This window comes from Accipiter gentilis, chromosome 12, assembly GCF_929443795.1.
Source record: "Accipiter gentilis chromosome 12, bAccGen1.1, whole genome shotgun sequence".
Lineage (NCBI taxonomy): Eukaryota > Metazoa > Chordata > Aves > Accipitriformes > Accipitridae > Astur > Astur gentilis.
This window is the reverse complement of record NC_064891.1, coordinates 2,293,594-2,311,564: the sequence shown is the minus strand read 5'-3', so window position 1 is coordinate 2,311,564 and position 17,971 is coordinate 2,293,594. Positions and strand designations below refer to the sequence as shown.

The 17,971-nt window shown below is 53.0% G+C and overlaps 1 protein-coding gene across 4 annotated transcripts in view; it reads left to right on the top strand.

Annotated features, from left to right (window-relative positions):
- Window positions 1–5,335: 5,335 nt before the first annotated feature.
- PRAG1 (PEAK1 related, kinase-activating pseudokinase 1) overlaps window positions 5,336–17,971 on the top strand; it is a 30,635-nt gene continuing 17,999 nt past the window's right edge. For 2 of the 4 annotated variants that reach the window (XR_007507737.1, XM_049814535.1), the window contains exons 1-3: window positions 5,336–8,707; window positions 12,376–12,770; window positions 14,169–16,003. Coding sequence is in view for 3 of the 4 variants with exons in the window: in XM_049814535.1 (XP_049670492.1) it covers window positions 12,414–12,770; window positions 14,169–16,003 (2,192 nt within the window). In the remaining variant the exon portion in view is untranslated. Of the gene's footprint in view, window positions 8,708–9,810; window positions 9,857–11,610; window positions 12,290–12,375; window positions 12,771–14,168; window positions 16,004–17,971 lie in introns of those variants that run through there. The other 2 variants (XM_049814536.1, XM_049814537.1) reach the window with 2 other exon arrangements.

The window sequence follows — 17,971 nt, the reverse complement described above, 5'->3', positions numbered from 1 at the left end:
CCCAGGCATCACCCCTGCAGTCATTGGGGCTGCCTTGCCTTCATGTCGAAAGAGTCCTTTCTTCCAAAGCGTGAGGGCTGCTGTCCTTGTCTTCCACAGCCTCCCTGCCCATCTGCTTCCCAGCCCGTGTGAGCCTGTGTGCCTACAGCTGTGCTGCCCAGACCTTGGGTTTGGCTCTTGCCCTTTTCTCCGCCTTGCTTGAGTCAGACCACCCTGTCCTGGGGTCCGGTCTTGGGCCTTGTTTCCTACCAGCCCTTTGTGCTGGCGCTGCCCATGGAGGGGCATGGAGATGGAATCTTGTTCTGATCTGCTTTTAAATTTTCAAGAAAGGCATTCCTGCCTTTCTGAGTCCTCTTTGCAGTGGCCCAGGAGGCAAAATACTTTGGTGCATTGCACAATTTGCAGAGAAAAGCCAAATGCTGCAGTACCCCCAGGGATTTTACGAACTCAAACCTACTCTACCCTCTTCTCAGTAGCTTCACCCTCTCTTTCTTGATCACGCAGGATTGCAGCCTGCACTTTCCCAACATCCTTCCAGCAGTCTTGGGCTGACATGTACTACTGGGGCCAGTTTGGCAGGTAAATGGGAACAGATGGTCTGAGAAGGAGCTGTGAGAGCTGCTCAGTATGGACATAGATCCCCACTACTTGGGAGAAGGTGCTTTTGGTTGATGTTCTGCCCGTAGTGTGGGAGCAGAGACAATACAAGATCACCAGGACTTGCCAGCTGCCCTGTGGCAGGTCACCTGGAAATGCGGAGCTCAGCTTCTTGCTTTGGATGTCGATGTTCCCAAGCTGAGTTCAAAGGTCTCCAGGGCCAGAGCATTTGCCTGCATGAGGGCAGCGCTGTGCTGCTTGCAGGTCTGGGGAGGCCCAGGGAGCCAAATAACAGTGTGTGACACTGAAAAGCAGCAAAGTTTAAGGATATTTGCTGGCTGAGATCATGGAGGCTTCCAAAGCCTCTCTTGGGAAGCACCCTCCTCTGCCGGTGCTGTGTCCTTCTGTACACTCATCTCCTAGCTGCACTTTCTGGGGCATTGGTTTTGTTTCCCTTTTGTTTACTGGCTGTAGAGAAGTCCTTGGGTGCTATCAGCATCTCTTCCTGTTTGGGCTAACCCAAGTGTTTTGCCTTGTTTTCATACTTTTCCTATCAACACATGTACCCTGGGGCATGGAGAACTCCCCCCTGCTTTCCAGCCCTTGCTGTCACGGCTGGGGGAAGCTCATAGGTCCTAGGGCTTTTAGCATGCAATATAAACAGTGATAGGGGAAATTTCTTCCCCACAGGAGTCTGTGGAGATGGGGACCAGGTCACAGCACTCGGTAGGTATCCTATAGGTATATGCACCTCTGGTCCTCTGAGGCTCTCCCATGTGGTCCAGCTGGACCAACCCCCAGCGGGGAGGCATGGCAAGACCCGGCATGTTCCTCTGCTGGTGCTCATCCTTTGAGGGAACTGTGTTTGGAGGCTTCCTGCCTTCTCTGAGTCATGTCAAAATCAGTCCCAAATATTCTCTTTGAAGCTCTTCACGCAGCGCTGAAGCGATCTTGCCTTCAAAGCAGTTGCTGGAGACAGACAGGCTGCTTAAAAGACAGTTGAGCACTCTCACATCATGTTCAGGCTGTATTAAAATTTTACCGTGCTGTTTTGCACCTCAGATGAATCAGTTGCTCCTGAAAAGCATCAGGGGCTTGGAGGGGGGGGGGGGGGGGGCGGGGGAGGGGGAATGTGTGCGAGGAAGGGGCTTTTGAAAGGGATTATTAATGCACAGAGATGTTTTGGTGTCTGAGAGAGGTCCTGAAAGGCAGCTCTGTGCTTTTTTTCTCTCTACGCTCATTAACAGTGAAGCATGTAGCTACTGAAGAGCAGAGCAGAGCGAGGGGAGGACATGGCTGCTGCTCAGGTGGGGATGAGCTGGGGAGAGGATCTGGGAGCAGAGGGAGGTGGGTGCTGACTGTCTCCCTGGGGAGAGGATGTGGGAACAGAGGTAGGTGGGTGCTGGCTGTCTCCCTGAGAGGCAGTTTCAGGTTACAAGTTCAATGCCTGCCTCTCTTTGGGAGACTGCAATATGGCAAGTTATTTCTTGATGTGCAAACAATTAAAAAGAGGGTGTGGGGTGGGGGGGAGATGGAGAAAGCAAACACCTCCTCCGGGATCTGGCTGCCTCTGCAGCTGCTCACCTAAGGCACCTCTTGCGGAGAGAGTTTCACACAGGAAAAATTGTGCTGGGGGCATCATATTACTTGCAGGATGGAGTTTGGAAGCGTGAGATCTGCCTTCAGCCTCTGGGTATAAAGGTGTTCCTCCCTCTTTTGTCTGGGCATAGAGTGGGTCTCTTGGGTCATATCAGGGGTTACAGTTGTCTTTTTGCTGGTCCCCAGGGTTGCCGTGTAATACTGGAGAGAGGGCTATGAGGGGAGGCAAGGGGGCAGGGGTGCCTTTACTTCCCCTCCTAGCAGCATCCTTGGACATGGGGAGCGCCTTTCCTGCGGTGTCCACCTGCACCGGGGGAGAGGCCAGTTCCCTGAGGTCTCCATTTTCTCCAGTTTTGTCACTGTCCTGTGAGTTCTGCAGACTCCTGTTGCGTCCCTCAGCTTTGTTTTCTGGAGAAGGAGTAATTTCTGGTCCCCCAGGCAAGGAAGCGCATGACTTTGCCTTTCTTTTGCTTGAAGGTTCCCTGCCTCCCTGCATCACCCTAACCTTGTTGCAAATAGGCCACCTGAAGCCACTTGCCCTCCTGCAGGCTTTCCTGGACCAGGTGGAGAGGCCAGGAGAAGAGGCAGACATTGGCAGGCAGGGTGGGAAGCCTCCTCCTGCCAGCTCTCTGGAGGCTGAGGTGCCAGCAAGGACTGGCCCTGGGAACTTTCGGCACATAGGGCTGATGGCACTGGACGCCTGTGTGTGCCAGGTGCTGGTGCAGGGGCTGCCTTCGCTGGCCAGATCCAGCACACAGCAGCTGGATGAGGGATGGGAGAAACCCTGGTGTTGCTTCTGACAGTGGAGGATGCTTTTGTATTTCTGCTCACTACTTATTCTCTCCAGAGCCAGTTAGTAGGGGGGGTAACCTCCATTATTTTTTTTTCATGCTAATTTGCCTTTCTTCTTTGTCTGCCTCAGTGAGCCAAGCACCAAACCAAAGGCCCTATATATCCTCTGGGAGAAAAATACCCCCCAGACCAAGCCCTTATTTCTTTCTACTGAAGCTGAAATGTGCCATTTCCCTTATCTAAAAGGCGGGGAAGGTGCACACAGGCCCTGTCTGCCCTGTTACCACTCCCTCTGTCCTGGTTGCTTTGCCACTGCCATGCCCCTCAGCTTGTGTTGATGCCTGTCACTCTGCTGACAGCATGAGACAAACACCAGTTTGCCTTGGCCAGAAAACTTGCCTCGCAAAGAAAAAAAGCCAGCTCAGGGCTTTTCACTTGGAGAGAAAGAGAGTGAGAAGAATAGACTTGAAAGCAAATTCCCGTGTTTTTTTGCTTCGGGTGAGAGCTTTTCCCACGCTCCATTGGAAGGAGTGCAAGGAGCAAATGTTTCCCAGCGCCTGTAAACACCAAACACTGCTGAGGAGCAAGGAAAAAAGCCAGTCTTATTGGAGAGAGGCAAAAATCAGCTGCGTGCTCTCCCGCAGTGCTCATGTCTGTGTGTCTGCTCTTTGTGGGGTGATGGCTTTTCCAGATCTAGCTATGTCTTCTGGGTGCAGCAGGAGCATCAGACCCTGGGGTACTCTGACATGAGACCAGGTGGTGCTTGCTGCCCTCCGCAAAGTTGCTCCACAGCGCTGGAGGCTATTGCTTCCTCTGTGAGAGTCCCAGCAACTGGACTGGGAAGAGGCTGGTGGGTTTATTTCCCAAGCTGACACCTTGGAAGGTGCTTGACATTTATTTGCATTCACCTGGCACTGGTCAAGGACAATTAGCTCGCTCTGCAAGATTTTTGGTTCCCCATCCGAGGCAGGCTGGGAAAGCAAGTCTGGTTTGCTGCATCTCCCATGCCAGTCGCTTTGACTGGCCCAAGCCCCATCCCTCACCACCCTTCCCTGGTCTGATTCCTGAGTCCTGTCTTCAGAGAACTAAAAAATCAATGAACATCTTGCCTTTTGGCAGTCCTCAGTCCTGGCTTCAGGAGCAACCTTTTCCAAAGTGCCAAGTGCCTTGGGCACCCCCCAACCTTTCCAAGTCCATCTGCTTTCCACAGAGAGCTGGCATTTAGCAGCCAGCCTCATACAGGGCTATGCAAAACCCATCCATGCGTGGGAGAGCTTGCCCATGCAACTCGCACCCTGGGAACCGGTTCACCAGCTCTGCAAGCAGAGGCCTGTCTCCAGTGAGGGAGTCTGTGTCTCAGCACACGAGGGGCTATGCGTCTTTAAAATGCCCCAAAAAGACAGATGAGAGATTTGAGGGGAGCTTTTGGAAATGAGGAACCAACTGAGGCTGGGGATGCTCATCAGGCATCCATGTGGGTTTGGTTTAGCTTTTCAAGAAGGCTGGTGTGGGGGGAAATTTGGAAGCCGGTGCCCTTAAGTTGTTTAGAGATGTGGGCCTTGCTTCATCCTGAGGTGGCCAGGGGTGCTTAGAAGTCTGTCCTGAAGGATGCCCCAGCAGCCCTGTGAGCCCACTGCTTTTCCCAGCTGGCCAAGCAAAGAGCATTTGTGATAACAAAAGCTCTGCCCAGGGGTCCCAGTTTTAAACAAAGCACTGGCGTCCCATTGCTGGTGCATCTTAGCATCTTCCCATCAATGAGAAACCATCTCCTTCATCCCCCCTCCCCTTGCCTTTGGTCTTGCTCATAGAAAGCCGTGCTGACAAGCACTGTAGCCTGCATTCGCCTGTATCTGCTCCTGCGATCTCCCTTTGTTTGGCTGCCAGCTTTCTGCACCTGCGTGCATGCCTGCTTTCCCTCCCTGCTGCGGTTAGTCCTTCCCTCTCGCAGCCCATGGGCAGGAAAGCGGGTTTTAGCTGGGTCCAGGGAGTAAGGCAGTGTTTGGCAATGGCAAACGTTCCCACTCCAACGGCAGCCGTTAGTGGGATGGGGGGACACAGGCAGCTTGGTTATTTGTGGATGAAGTACAAGTTGCCCTGTGATTAACCCTCTGGAGTGGTCCTGCCCACATCTGTCCCAATGGGAGCTGGAATCTCCATGCTTCCTTTGCTAATTGAGCCTGGATTGTATTAGCTAATCCCATCTCCAAATCCCCCAGCTGTTCAAAGCTTAATAAGAGCAACCACACATGCCGGCTGGGAGACTATGCTCGTGTCCTGTTGGGACAGGGATTACAGAAACAAAGTGTATGGGGATTTAGGGGTGGGGTTTTTCTGCCTGGTTTTTTTTTTGGGGGGGGGGGGGGGGAAGTATTTTTTTTGCAATCTTAGCCAGCTGCCATCATCACTATCTCCCCATCCACACAGAATATGCGTCATCAGAAAAAAACACTGTCATCAAGTGATGACAGGTGAAGTAAAGCCAAGGGTACATGGAGTTAACATTGGTTAGATACACTGTGCTCCGTGGTCCTCCCTCTGCCATGGTGCCCACCCCGAGGCTTGTTCCTTTTCTTGCACTGCTCACTGGGACAGGCTGGTTCGGAGCCAATGGTCTGCCCTGCCCTCTCCTAGGGAGGGGGATGCTCCAGATTGCCACCAGGCTCCATGTCAGCACCACCAAGGCTCTTGGAGCGATGGCAAGAAGCAGGTGAGGGCCTTGGCCAGCATAGGCTGCAAGTATTCACCAGCTACACAGGGAAAGAAAACAAACTGGACGGACATGCTCGAGGGCATTCCCTGTCTAGGAGGCACCACAGCAGCTAGACCACCAGCCCAGAGGAGCCTCTCCTCTCCAGAGCCCCTGCCTGAATGGCAGGAGGAGATGCTCTGCCAGTTTTGCTCTTTAAAGAGAGGCAGGGACTGAATCATTAAATTCTTATCTGTGTCATGCTTGTTTGCTTGAGCTTTTGTAGCCTTTTCTCCCACCCAAACTACCTCAAGCGGGAAAGGGGGCTGGAGCAGCTGTGGGAGCCCCTGGCCATGGCGTACAAAGCCCACTTGTTATCGGCACTGTCATATGCCTCTCTGCCCCCTCCCCCTTCCCAGCCCCACCACAACCGCTACATCCCGAAAGCACAAGCCGAGCATCCATCAAAAGGGCTATTATCCCGCGATTTCTTAACAGCCACTGTTGCTCTTGGGTAGGGAGAACTGAGCTCCCCCTTTGACACAGTCCCCCGAGCAAAGGAATAGCAGTGCCTGTCGCTGGTTGGCATACTGATTTGCAGCCCATCACAGTGGCCAGGGCGGGATGGGGGGCTGCTGCCTGCACGTGGGGTTGTGTTAGCGATTTAGGGCTTCATTCTGTTCCTACAAGGTCAATGGGTCCTACAGAGATCATAGTTTGGGCCTCCAGATGTTAGCAGTGGGAGTAACTCCCATGGAGGGTGGTTAAGAGACCACATGAGGGTTTCATTCCTTATGGCTGATGCTTTTAATCTGCTCTTCCCAGGAAAGGGGCTGGATTTTGAGGATTTTTTTGGAGCTGGGTCTCACAATGTTGTTTTGAACAAAAGGGACACCTATTTCCCCAGGTATATTCTCTTCCTACAGCAAGATGGGGTGTCAGGGTGGCGACAATGTACCCAAGAGCCGGGAGAAGTCCCAGGGGCGGGGGGCAGGGGCTACGGAGGGCAGCCAGCACATCTGCTCCGCCAGGAAAGGGAGGGCTGGGGGAGAAAAGGGGCACGGCAGACAAAGCCACCAACCTCTTGAGTTAGGAAAAGGGTCTGTAGTGCAGGAGAGGCGCTTTCCAGGGACGTGCGCTTTGACCAAAGCAGCTCGTTGAGTGGCAGCAGATATTAACATCCCAAGAGCCTGCTGAAGGATTGCCCTTTGCTCTTTTGCCAGGCAGGCAGTAGGTGCTGGCACTGGTTGCCCCTGGCTCCATCACAGGTGCATTTATTCTTGGTGTGTATGAGCAGGCGAACCGGTCGCAGCACACACGATGCCACCCCACTTCCACCCGAAAGATCTACCAGCTGTGACACCATGGACAAAGCTGGAGTCCTTGCAATGACAGGAAGACTCCCCAGCACGTTGGGGACCACAGCCAGGAAGAGATTTGTGCACCCCAGGTGGAAACTAAGATTTGCTCAGTCACACAGTGTGGACCGTAACTGATAAAAGGTGTCACATTTTTTCCTGTTGTTTTTTTTTTGAGTCCCCTGGAGTAAAAGGCACTGTTAGCACCAGCAGCCTTGGGAACTGGACAGCTTTGCTGGCCGTGAGTGATGCTGAACCCAGCTCCAGAGAGCTTGGCTTTTTTTTATCTGCCTACAGAGAAACTCCCTGTTGGTTTATGCCTGTTTGTCTTCCTGTTCTTGGGGGGTTTCTCTTACAGCTGACACGATGAAAACAAGACTCAGTGATGGTCTCGCTTCTGCCAGGAAGGGATGGTGCTTGAAGCTTTGGTCAGCCTGAAGTTTCCCTTTGTGCTGTCAGGGTTGCTCCGAGCCATGTGCCTTGCTGCTGAGTCAGCATTCTGGAAAACAATACATTGGAAGATATATGGCTGGCCAAGACATGTGGTTGCATCTTAGCGGGCTTTGTGTGCTGCTTTCCACTTGAGAGGGCTTCTTTATCACAAGTTTTCTTGGCCACTGAGAAAATACCTAAAATGAACAATGATGAATACGGTACTGGAGAAGCTACAGGAGTTTACAGCCATGCAAAAAGCCATCATGTTTGGTCTCAGACCTTACAGAACAATCATTTTATGAAAATTTGAGGTTTTTCAATTTTCCACTGAAATCTTTGGCCATAAAGAGGATGACTTTATTAGAAAAAATGAATTTTCATTACCCCATAATCCCAAGGCTTCTGGCATAGGAAAGCTGTTTCTACCTGGGGTGAACATCTCAGGACAGTTTGCTCAGCAGGTCCAGTGCTGTTCTAGTGTGAACCTAGGAAGAATTTTAAATCTGGTTTTCCTTCCCTAAGGTATCCCTGACTCTTCACTGAGCAGGCATGGTGAGAAAATTATAGCAACTCCGTTATTAGAAAATTATAGCACTCTTATTGAAAAGAGCGGAGGCTCTTTTTAAACTTCCAGGTATGAAACTCAGATGCTTGAATCTGGGGAAGTTTACCATGCTCCCAAATTAGCCAGCCACACAGACCTCAGCTACAGCCTCCGTTAGGCTGGTTAGGGCTAGGTTTTTTCATCCAAATCTTTCAAAATAGGGAAAATGTGGGAAATTTGGGCCACTTATTTTCTGAGCTCATTTTCCCCTCTCACAGATGAGCCATGGCTCTGTGCTGGAAGAGAGGTTTCTGTCATGATGAAGTCATTTCTGAGAGCTAATTTACTTGTTCAGCTGGGCACGCTGGCACTGGGATCCTGCATGCAAAAAGATGCAGCAAATTGATTGCAAGTGGCTTGCTTGAAAGAAGAAGCGGGAGGTGTGGTAAGCAGATGTCTTCATGGCAATCTGGCAGATTAAGTGGAGGAGTTCCTATGTTTTCCTGTGTTTCTCCTTACTGTGGGGTCTCTGGACTATTTTAATAACTGATCAAAAAAGAAGGGAGAGCATGAGCAGACAGCCATAACTGCAGAAGACCAGCCAGCTGGGACGTTTGCAAGCATAAAGGTTCGCAAGCTGCGGTACAGCCAAAATTCCCTGAAGAAGAATTTACCGGGATGATTGGTTCCTGAGAGGTAATTTTTTTTCTTTGATAAGTGCTGTGCATATCTCCATCTTCTGTTTTTATATTCAGGGCTTGGATTTCCCATTATGCAAGCCTACCTGCCTTTTTAATCCACTATTTTTTCCTGAAGCATATGAGACTAAGAATGCTTTGTTGCACTAAAGGAGAGGTGGCTTAAGCAAAGAACTGCGCTAAGGCCCTGACCAGGGCAGGGGGAGACCGGGGTGGGGGGAGGGGGGTGTGTGGTGTCCTGGTTTTGGAGAATTTAGATGCTCCAAAAGAGACACCACAGAGCAAGGGCTAGGGTGAGGGAAGACCATTCCTTTTCCAGCCTGCCCTAAAGCACAGCTCAGGTGCTACAGGGAGCAAAACCTCACGCCGCTCCCTTTTAATGATTCCCAGCCTCCCAGGCCAACAGAGATTTGGGATTTTCCTGAGGTGCTGTCTGCATTTTTTGCACGGTGGTATCAAATCCTGCTTTTGGTCGCTGCAAACTTCTCTTCCTTCCACAGCATCCCCTCGGGCTGAACTTCACCATGTCCTTGTCTGGCAAGTTGGTGAGGATGAGTGAGCTTTCTGGCTCCCGGTATCTTCCAGCTGGGTCCAGGGCTGTCCTCAAACCTGGTGTCAGGGTGCAGGGGTGTGGGTGCTCTGGCCGTGTCCCTGCAAGGGGTGGGGGTGGTGTAGGACCCTACGGGGTCTGTGCGGGGCTGCTGGGGTGCGTGGGTGCCTGCATCCCCCCGAGGGGATTGGTACCCGCGGAGGATGTCCCTGAGACGGTGCGTGTCTGCATGAGCGCTGCCGGGGGAGGGGGGTGTGTGGGGTGGGCTGTCGTCGCCGCGGGTTGCGTGTGCCCCTGCAGCGAGTGGGTGTGCTTTGTGCAAGGGGGGGAGACACGCGTGTGCGGGGGGAGCGGGAGGGAGCCGCCCAGCCCCCGCCCGGGCTGCTGCCCACGCCGTGCCCCGAGAGGGCGGGCCGGGAGGCGGGGCGGGGCGGGGCGGCCCCTGCCCCCCGGCCCACGCGGGGCCCCGCTCGCCACTCGCCCGGTGGCGGCGGCGGCGGCCGTGGCCGGGCGCAGCGCGGAACGGAGCGGAGCCGAGCCGAGCCCAGTCCAGCCCAGCCCAGCCCAGCCCAGCCCCGCCGCGGCGGCGGGAGGCTGGTGAGCGGGGAGCGGGGCCGGGGGCGGGCGCCGCGCCTCCGCCTCCCGGGACAAAGCCGGGCTGGGAAGGACCCCGCCGCCGCTCGGGGCCGTGCCGGGCCGGGCCGGGCCGGTGCCCACCGAGCACGCGGGCGGAGGGCGGGAGGGAGTGGCGGGGGGGCGGCGGTGTGCGTGTGCGTGGAGCTGGCCCGGGGCGCGCCCCGGTCCCGACCGGCACCGCCGCCCGCTCCGGGACCCCCGGCGGGCCCTGCCCGGTAAACTTTTCCCGGTCCCGGGGGGCGCCCGGCGCCCGGGGGGGGGGGGTGCGTCCGGCAGCCAGAGCCGCTTGGGTTGGGGGTTTCCTCTTGTGCCGGAGCATCCTGGTGCCGCATCCTAGCATCTCTAGCCTAGGTAACAGGTAGCCTTTATACTGGGTCCTCGCCGGTGCTCCGGGAGGCGCGGGGGCTCCGGGGGTGCCTCAGACCCAGCTCCTGGCTTTCGGCTTGCCCGGGGCGGGGACCGAGCCCGGCCGGTTTCCCCGCGCGGCGCCGGGTGGGTTGGTGCGGGCTGGGTCCCGGCCACCCCGCCGGCGTGCGGACACGGGCCGCCTGCCCTGGGCTCTGGGCAGCGAGAAACAACGGCTGCTTTAGCTGCAGAAAGGGAAATCCCGATCTTTAAAAGGCAGTTGGCAGCACCGGTTATTAAACCAGAAGTGAAGAGTTTTTTCTGGCTCCGGTCCCTGCTTTCCTCCCTTTGATTTTTTTTTCGTTTTTTCTTTGCTGGCTCTCATCAGGACACTTGTTCAACTCTGGGTGATGCTGGACACTGCTTGCTAGATCTGAAAGGAAGCAAAGAATAGAATATTTTTTAAAGATGTTTTCCCTGCAAATAACGTTAATCTCGTTGACGGTGTTGGGGGTATGTCCAAGAGTGATTTGCTGTCATTTGGTTAATTTGGACTCTGTGAAGTCCATGGAAAAACCTGTCTAAAACCGTCTTTTCCCTAAAATGAGAGAGACATGCACCAATCTGATTAGTGAGTCCCACTGATATTCCCCTTTATACTGTTCTTTCATGAAACAGATCCTAATTTATCAGCATGCCAGACAGAATGAGTCTGCAGGTACTAAAGCTTTAGCCGATCAAAGCCTACCTTCCCAAAGATGGCATTGAATTCAGATGATGGTTGTGGGTCAGTGGCTCTCGCCCCCCTTCATTTTGTCCCACCTAGGCTCTTAGTAGTATTTTTTCTTTTCACCATGCAGTAGGGTGGCTGTTGGAGAGGCTGGCCAGGGCATCTCTGAGCCTAGAGGCAAGAGGCTTTACTGAAGCGCAGGCGTGTTTAGAGGTGCGTGCAAGTGCAAAGGTGTCCATAGGTGGTGTTACAGTATGCCTGCGTGGAGGAAGCGCTGAAGGATCAGGCTGGTAAACTTGGCTCTTGTGCCATCAGGATTGGGGTGTAAAAGTGCCTGTTCGCTCAGAGACCCTTGGGGAAGGAGCCTCAGTTTGCACTGGGGTCAGCTGGCCAGGAGATGATGAGCAGAAGCTGGTTAGGTGGGGAAAGACTCTGTGGAGCCATGTGGGGGACTTGTGTGCCCTGACACCCCTAGGAGCTGGCTGCAATTTTCCTCATCTAGTTGCGTTTTCTGATCTTTCTCTTCCCTAATACACTGAGCTTTGTGGGAGTCCTTGTCTGAAGTATCTCCAAAGTTGTTAGCTCCAGGTAGCGACTGGCTGAGTGCAATCAGACCCGGGGGGGGGGAGGGGGGGGCGTGCACAGGAATGCAGGAATGTCTTGTTCCTGGGGCATTTCCTCCTGGGGAAGGAAGATGGGAAGGCATCCTTGTCTGTAAATAATCCAAGAGCAAACCGTTTCTCCCCTTGCAGACAATGAATCGTTTCAGGGAGCTGACACTGTTATTTGTGGGTCCTGGCAAACCAAGATAAGAGCTTTTTGCCAGCCACTTGCTCAAATCAGTGCCAGTCCCAGCCTTGCTGATTGCCTTTCTCTGTTGCACTGGGTGGGAGAGAAGGAGAGAAGCCTTTGTGTACCACAGCAGTAATCACAGTGGTGCTTCGGGGTGAAGGAAGGTTGTTGCCGGTCCCCTTGGTTACACAGTCGCTGATTCTGGTCCTTGTATCTCTAGGCTTTTTTATTTTCAGAGAGAGGATGCCACTTCAGAGAAGGAATTTTTCCTGCCTGGCTCTCCTTGTGTGGCTGTGAACAGCTATTTCCAAGACCTCTTTCCTTTACCCTTGATCCAAACCTTGCACGAGGCTGGTTATACATGCTCATTAAACAGGGAATTAAATCACATAGGAATGCTGCTTGCTTGATGTCTTCTTTATTACAGAGCTATGCTTAGAAGTTGAGGCTTTTTAAGTGATTGTGTGGGCTTTAGCTAAGCTGTGAAAAAAGCCTCGTAAACAATAAGCCTTTGTGATGAAAGCAGAGTAAGTGTAATTATCACCTGTCCTATTAAAAATCTTCCCATTTTGGGGCATAACCAAACTAATCAGACAGTGTTGTGCTTTTCCAGATAACTAGGTGATCTTTAAGAGCGGCTCTGGGGAGCAAATGCAAAATGAGCAGCGGAGGACAGTGCAGAAGACGCAGAGGGCTCTTGGTCTGAGCCACGAGGATTTGAAGATGTCTGCGTGCAGTGACTTTGTGGAACACGTTTGGAAGCCTGGCTCCTGCAAAAACTGCTTCAACCCAAAGAGTTCCCATCGGCTGCAAACACCCTCAGACGTGGGAGCACGTGGCGTGCTCCCGAATGGAGTTAGGACCAAGCCTGAGAGCCCTGCGTTGGAAGACGAAAGTGTAAATACCTCCCCCTTCTCGAAGCCAACAATTGCTGTGAAGCCAACTATGATAAACTCGGATGTTTCTGACGCGTGGGCGGATGTGAATATGAATGCAGATCTGTCACAGGTAATGATTAATCCAGTCAAAGCATGACTTCCCGTTACTTACCTCTCCTCGGGAGTGCTAGGATTATCTGTCAAAACGGTTTCCTTCCCTTTGTTCTTCCTTCTGGTCTTGACTCAGGTTTTTAAGCCATATATTGGCTTCTCAAAGTATCTTTGGCTGAAGCTGAATGAGCAGGTACTCATGAAGCATGTGCAAAGGAGCTTAAAAATGCATTGTTTGTTTAGGAACTTCTGGATTTTAAATGAGGATGCGGGTTAAAGTTATTTTCCTGGGAAGATATACTGAAAAGAAGTCCTGTGTGGTTGCAGTCAGTGCTAACTGGATCCATGGTCTCCATGGGCGAGGAAGAAAGTGCCCTTCCTTCCTAACCCAGCTCCTTGGGGCTCCCAACCTTTGCCAGAGCAGTAATGCCCTCTGGGTGTAGCGCTGCTGCCTGCCTGCAAACTGGCAAGCCTCAGTGGTTTGAGTTGCAGTCAGGATGGGTGGTTCATTCCTCTCCCTGACCGATTGATACCAGCACTGCCCCAGCCATGCAGAGCGAAGCATGGGCTGTTGTCACCTTGCCCGTGGCATAGGTGTGCTCCTATCTCTCACCCTTGCCCCGGAGGAGAGTCAGGGCTTGCCGGCTCTCTTCTTAGCCTCCTGTTGCTCTCCTTTGCTTCTCTTCTAGGGCTAAAAGGCACGTGAGCACAGGCTGCCGTTGTTGTTGGGGTTTGATGTGTGCGTGCAGACTTGGACCCAGGCTGAGTTTGGCACTGTGGGAGCGGGTTCTGCCACCTGGGGACAGGAGGTCGCTTCGCGGGCACGTGTTACTCTCTGCCTCTCCCACTCCTCCTTTGGCAAGCAGGATAGATGTCCCTCAGATTAATTGATTTCTGATACATTTGCTCACCTGCTTTTCAGTCCCTACTGCTGAGCATAGCCAAGCTGCTGTCCCAGGGTAGCCTGTGATAGTCTGTGTCTGTGCTCCAGAGCATGAGACTCCGGAGCAGCAGTGTGAAATGAAATGAAAATAAGCAGAGAGGTGCAACTATTCCTTCCCTCTCTGAATCTTTAATTGCATGGTGATTCACGGACAGGATGACAGGTTGGACATGTTTCTGGCAGTGAACCCATAGAAAGAGAAAGGAGAATGCCTTATTTCAGTTCATTGCCATCCTTGGTAATGCAAGGATTGTAAATGGTCCAGGAAATAGGACAAGTGTAGTTTAAATAGAAAAGATTTGCAGTGGTTATTGGTGGGGCGGGGTGAGCACAGAGCAAAACAGACAGTGAATGCCAGAGGGCTTTACTGTGGAGATGGGCTTTTTCCTTTTTTTTTTTTTTTTTTCCTTAAATTTCTCCTTCATTTTGCATATGCACATCCTGACAGTGCACTTGTCTCTTTGGCCCATGCAGGTCAGCTGGGGCATGGTTTCTGGCAAACAACTCTTTCTGAAATCGGGAGAAGCGCAGCGGATCTGCCTCGACAATTTTGGCAATGGTGGTGTGAGAAAGCCCTTCCTTCACAGCCCACCCAGTGACTGCTTGTCTTGCTGTCCTCCTAGCTACTCCATGGTGGGCCTGCGCAGCCTGGAGAGTCGCGTGGAGAGAAATGTCTCCATCCACAGCCTGGTGCTTGTGGGTGAGGTGGGCAAGCAGGAGGACAGAGCCAAAGACAAGTTTGCCTTGCCGCATCGGGCCCTCTGCCCTAATCTGTCCACCTTGGGGGACAGAAGCACCACGAACTCCAGCAGAAACCCTTCTTCCCAAGCTAGAGAAGGAGCAGCGCTCCCCTCGGAGGCTGACTGCGGTCACCTCTCCTCTGGCTTTGAAAGCGAAGGGGGCGAGTACTGTTCAATCACGGACTGCTGCAGGGAGCGCCCCATCTCCTGGGAGCCGCGTTGTGCGGAGGAGAAGGGTGCCCGGTGCGAGAAGGAGAGCCCTGCCCCCTGCGGATGGAGGCAGCGGGATGCTCCCGAGATTCCCAGGCCAAGTGGCAGGGCGGTCAAGTTTGGCGAAGAGGAGCGCAAAGCAGTGAACGTGGCCTTCTGCATCACGAAAGACCAGGGCGATCCTCTCCCCTATGGCCTGTGTTCGGAGAAGAAAAAGCTGGCTTTCCATGCTGAGCCTGCTGCCCTCTCTGAGAGCACAGGGAGCAGCAAGGCGGCTGCCTTTGCTTTGTCCCGGGAGGACGAGGACTCGCTTCTCCCTGGAGAGGCCTCTGCCACTGGAGGCTCCCGGCCTGAGGGTTTGAGCACCCCTCAGCAGGCTCTGGTGGAGCCGCAGCGCCCTCGCCTCACCGAGCCAGCCCACAGTGATCCCATCTACGCCGAGAGCACCAAGAGGAAGAAGGCGCAGCTGAAGGCTGTTGGCGGACAGGCAAAAGCGGAGAAGCTGGCCCGCAGCACTGGCAAGGAGCAAGCTGATGGGACGTGGAGGGATGGTGGCTGGGCGTTGGGTGGTGAGAAGGAATACCAGGACTCCACCGGCCAGGTGGCGGCAAAGATAACTATAATGACGGCACACACCGAGGATGATCACAAGACAATATTCCTCAGCAGCCCTGATTCAGCAGTAGGAGTTCAGTGGCCATGTATCAGCCCCACTTCCCATCCCGATTTTGGGACTTCATCACCTGCCATTGAGCCTGGAGAGAATTTTCAAGCATCTGGAAGTGAGAACAGCCCAAGATTTCATCTGGCAGCTCCTGCCAAGACCTCAGTTACTGAAAGTCCAGCCATTCCCCCAAAGATGTCCAAAAACAGCCAGCCAGGCAGCGAGGGGAACCATGTGCCCCCGGTCAGCTCCCACGTGGCAAGGTTTGGTGATGACAACAGCCATGACGGAGCTGGTGTTCAGCTGCTGCCGAGGAGCTATACTGATACAGGTGCCTTTGGGGCATCCCCTTCTCCATGCACTCAGGTCAACGGGGTCTCTGTGGAGGACTCCAGCAGAGGCCTGGCAGGCTCATCCTATGACAGGAGGCAGAAATACTATATCCCAACGTGGACCAAGCAGTGCCGGATAGAGGAGGAGGAGGAACAGGAGGAGGAGCAGGAGCTCTTAACCCACCCATGGGCAGTGGGAGCTGAGAATGGAAGAGCTGGTGCTGACCTTGTGGACGACGGCCCGATGCCGGAGAGTCAGACTGGGATCAGCAAATCGTCGTCTTTCTCCTTTGAGTTCCCTAAAGTCAAGAGTAATGGTGTGGAGTTTGCACCACCGCCACCGCCACCAAAAAAGCAGTCCAGGTACAGCCCTGTGAGTGTGTGCGCAGCTGTCTATTAAACTTTTGCAATAGGGATGTTTGCTGCAGGGATTCATTGACTAGGAGGTGCTTCCCGTTCTTCTTTTTCTTCCTTTTCTGTTCAAAGGTGGGCTTTCAGGAGCATGGGAGGAGACTGCCCAGCTGAAAAACTACTTACCTTTTTACTCTGAAAAGCTGTCGGATCTTTGTAAGTCCTGGTTCAAATGCCATGCGTACTTGCAAAGGCCCTTCAGGGCTGCAAGGTACGGCCTTGGGTCCCAATGTTCAAGTGAGAACAAGGTCTGTGCCCGGGATGGCTGACGTTTCCCAGGTCAGCTTCATTCTGTCTTGGCACAGTTCCTTGATGTTGAGTAGGATAGAAAATCTGGGGTTGCAAGTTCCTCTTGTAAGTGGAACTGGGCAACTTCTCTTGGTGCTAATAGCAAGGGCCTCTGAAATCCTCATTTTCAGTTTGGCTCTAATGTCTTTTGGCTTTCAAGGTTAGCTCTTGAAGCTGCAATTTCCCAGGGAGGACTCCTTGCCTGCAAGCAGGTAATTGGAGCTTGCTTAACGTGTGCTTATGATGTGTGGGAGCCACCTGGCTTCAGGCAGCCTTCCCCTTGCCACTCTCCTAGAAGTCAGGTTTGCAGGCAGGACGACAGCACACCCTAGAAAACAAACGTGAATGAGGGAGAGCTGTCCATCTGGGAAGGAAGTAGCTCTACTAAGCAATTAAAAAAACAGGCTTCTGATACTTTGTGTGCATTCAGTGTCTGCAGCTGTGTGTATCGCAAAAAAAAAAAAAAGGAAAAAAAAAATGGAGGAAGAAAAATTGATTTCCTTTCCATGCAACTAATGAATTAGGTTGTCTGAGCGTACTGGGGAGGGATACTTCCACATTCTGCAGGTGTCCTATATTTGCTTTATTGCATGTGTCAGTTTTGTTACCTGGAACTGTGCATTGCACAACAGATTTGACTCCAGCTCCTTGATTAAAAAGTTGAGAGAAGAAGGGATGGGTGCTCAGAGAAGACCTTGCTCTTGGGGTCCATGGCCAAGCTTATGCATAGGCATCAGTGACCTCTAGGTTGAGACTGTGGTTGAGTTGGCCCATCCTCTGTTTTGTTCTCATATTGAATTTTCGGTGGTTTTAGGGTTGGCTAGCCCAGGGAACTAGTGTTTTAAATTGACCAAGTGGGGAACAAATTATGTTTCTCGAGGAAAGGGAAGAGATGAACAAGAGGCTTTAGTTCTTAATGCTGAGCTTCCTGCTGTGATGCTGCATGCCTGCTGGAGTTAGAGGAAAGAAAAGGTCTACAAGCAAGTGAGCACACAGATGAGCTTTGTTGCCTTTAAAATGAAAGAGAACACCAAGATGTGCTTTAGCTTTGACCCTGTGAACTTTCTTTCATGGCTGCTGCCGCGTGGTGTCTCCTATCAGCCTGTGGCTAGGTTGCATCTGCCACATGAGGTGGTGCTGAGGCCCAGCAGAGTTGATATGATGCTGTCAAGGAGTGATCATTTAGGAAACGCCAAGTTGCCTGCTGAAAGTCCTCTAGAATCTGAGCCCTTCCTCTGCAGAGTAGAGGTCACTGGGCAGGCCAGAAGGGTGGTGGCACTCAAACTCAGCAATGTATTTCCCAGCAGCATCTTCCAGTTGCAGTGCTAGGACCTCCTTCCACTCATGGAGGAGCAGCTATGCAGAGGTATACAGAGCCCTTTGTCTGTACTGGAGGCAAGGATGCTTCCCTGGCAGTGCTTGGAGTCTCCTTTCTGCCTTCACGAGGGCTGGGAGTGGAGGCAGGGGGCTCCTTGATGTGTCAGGGTGTCTCCTTGGCTGGGTGACTTGGACCAGCTGTGCTCCAAGCCAGGAGCATGCCCCGCTGCTGCCCTCCACGAGGAGTTATGACGATCCGTCCTGAGGGGGGGGGGGGGGGCGTGGAGCATTTTCCCCTCCTTGGAGGGGCTGGTG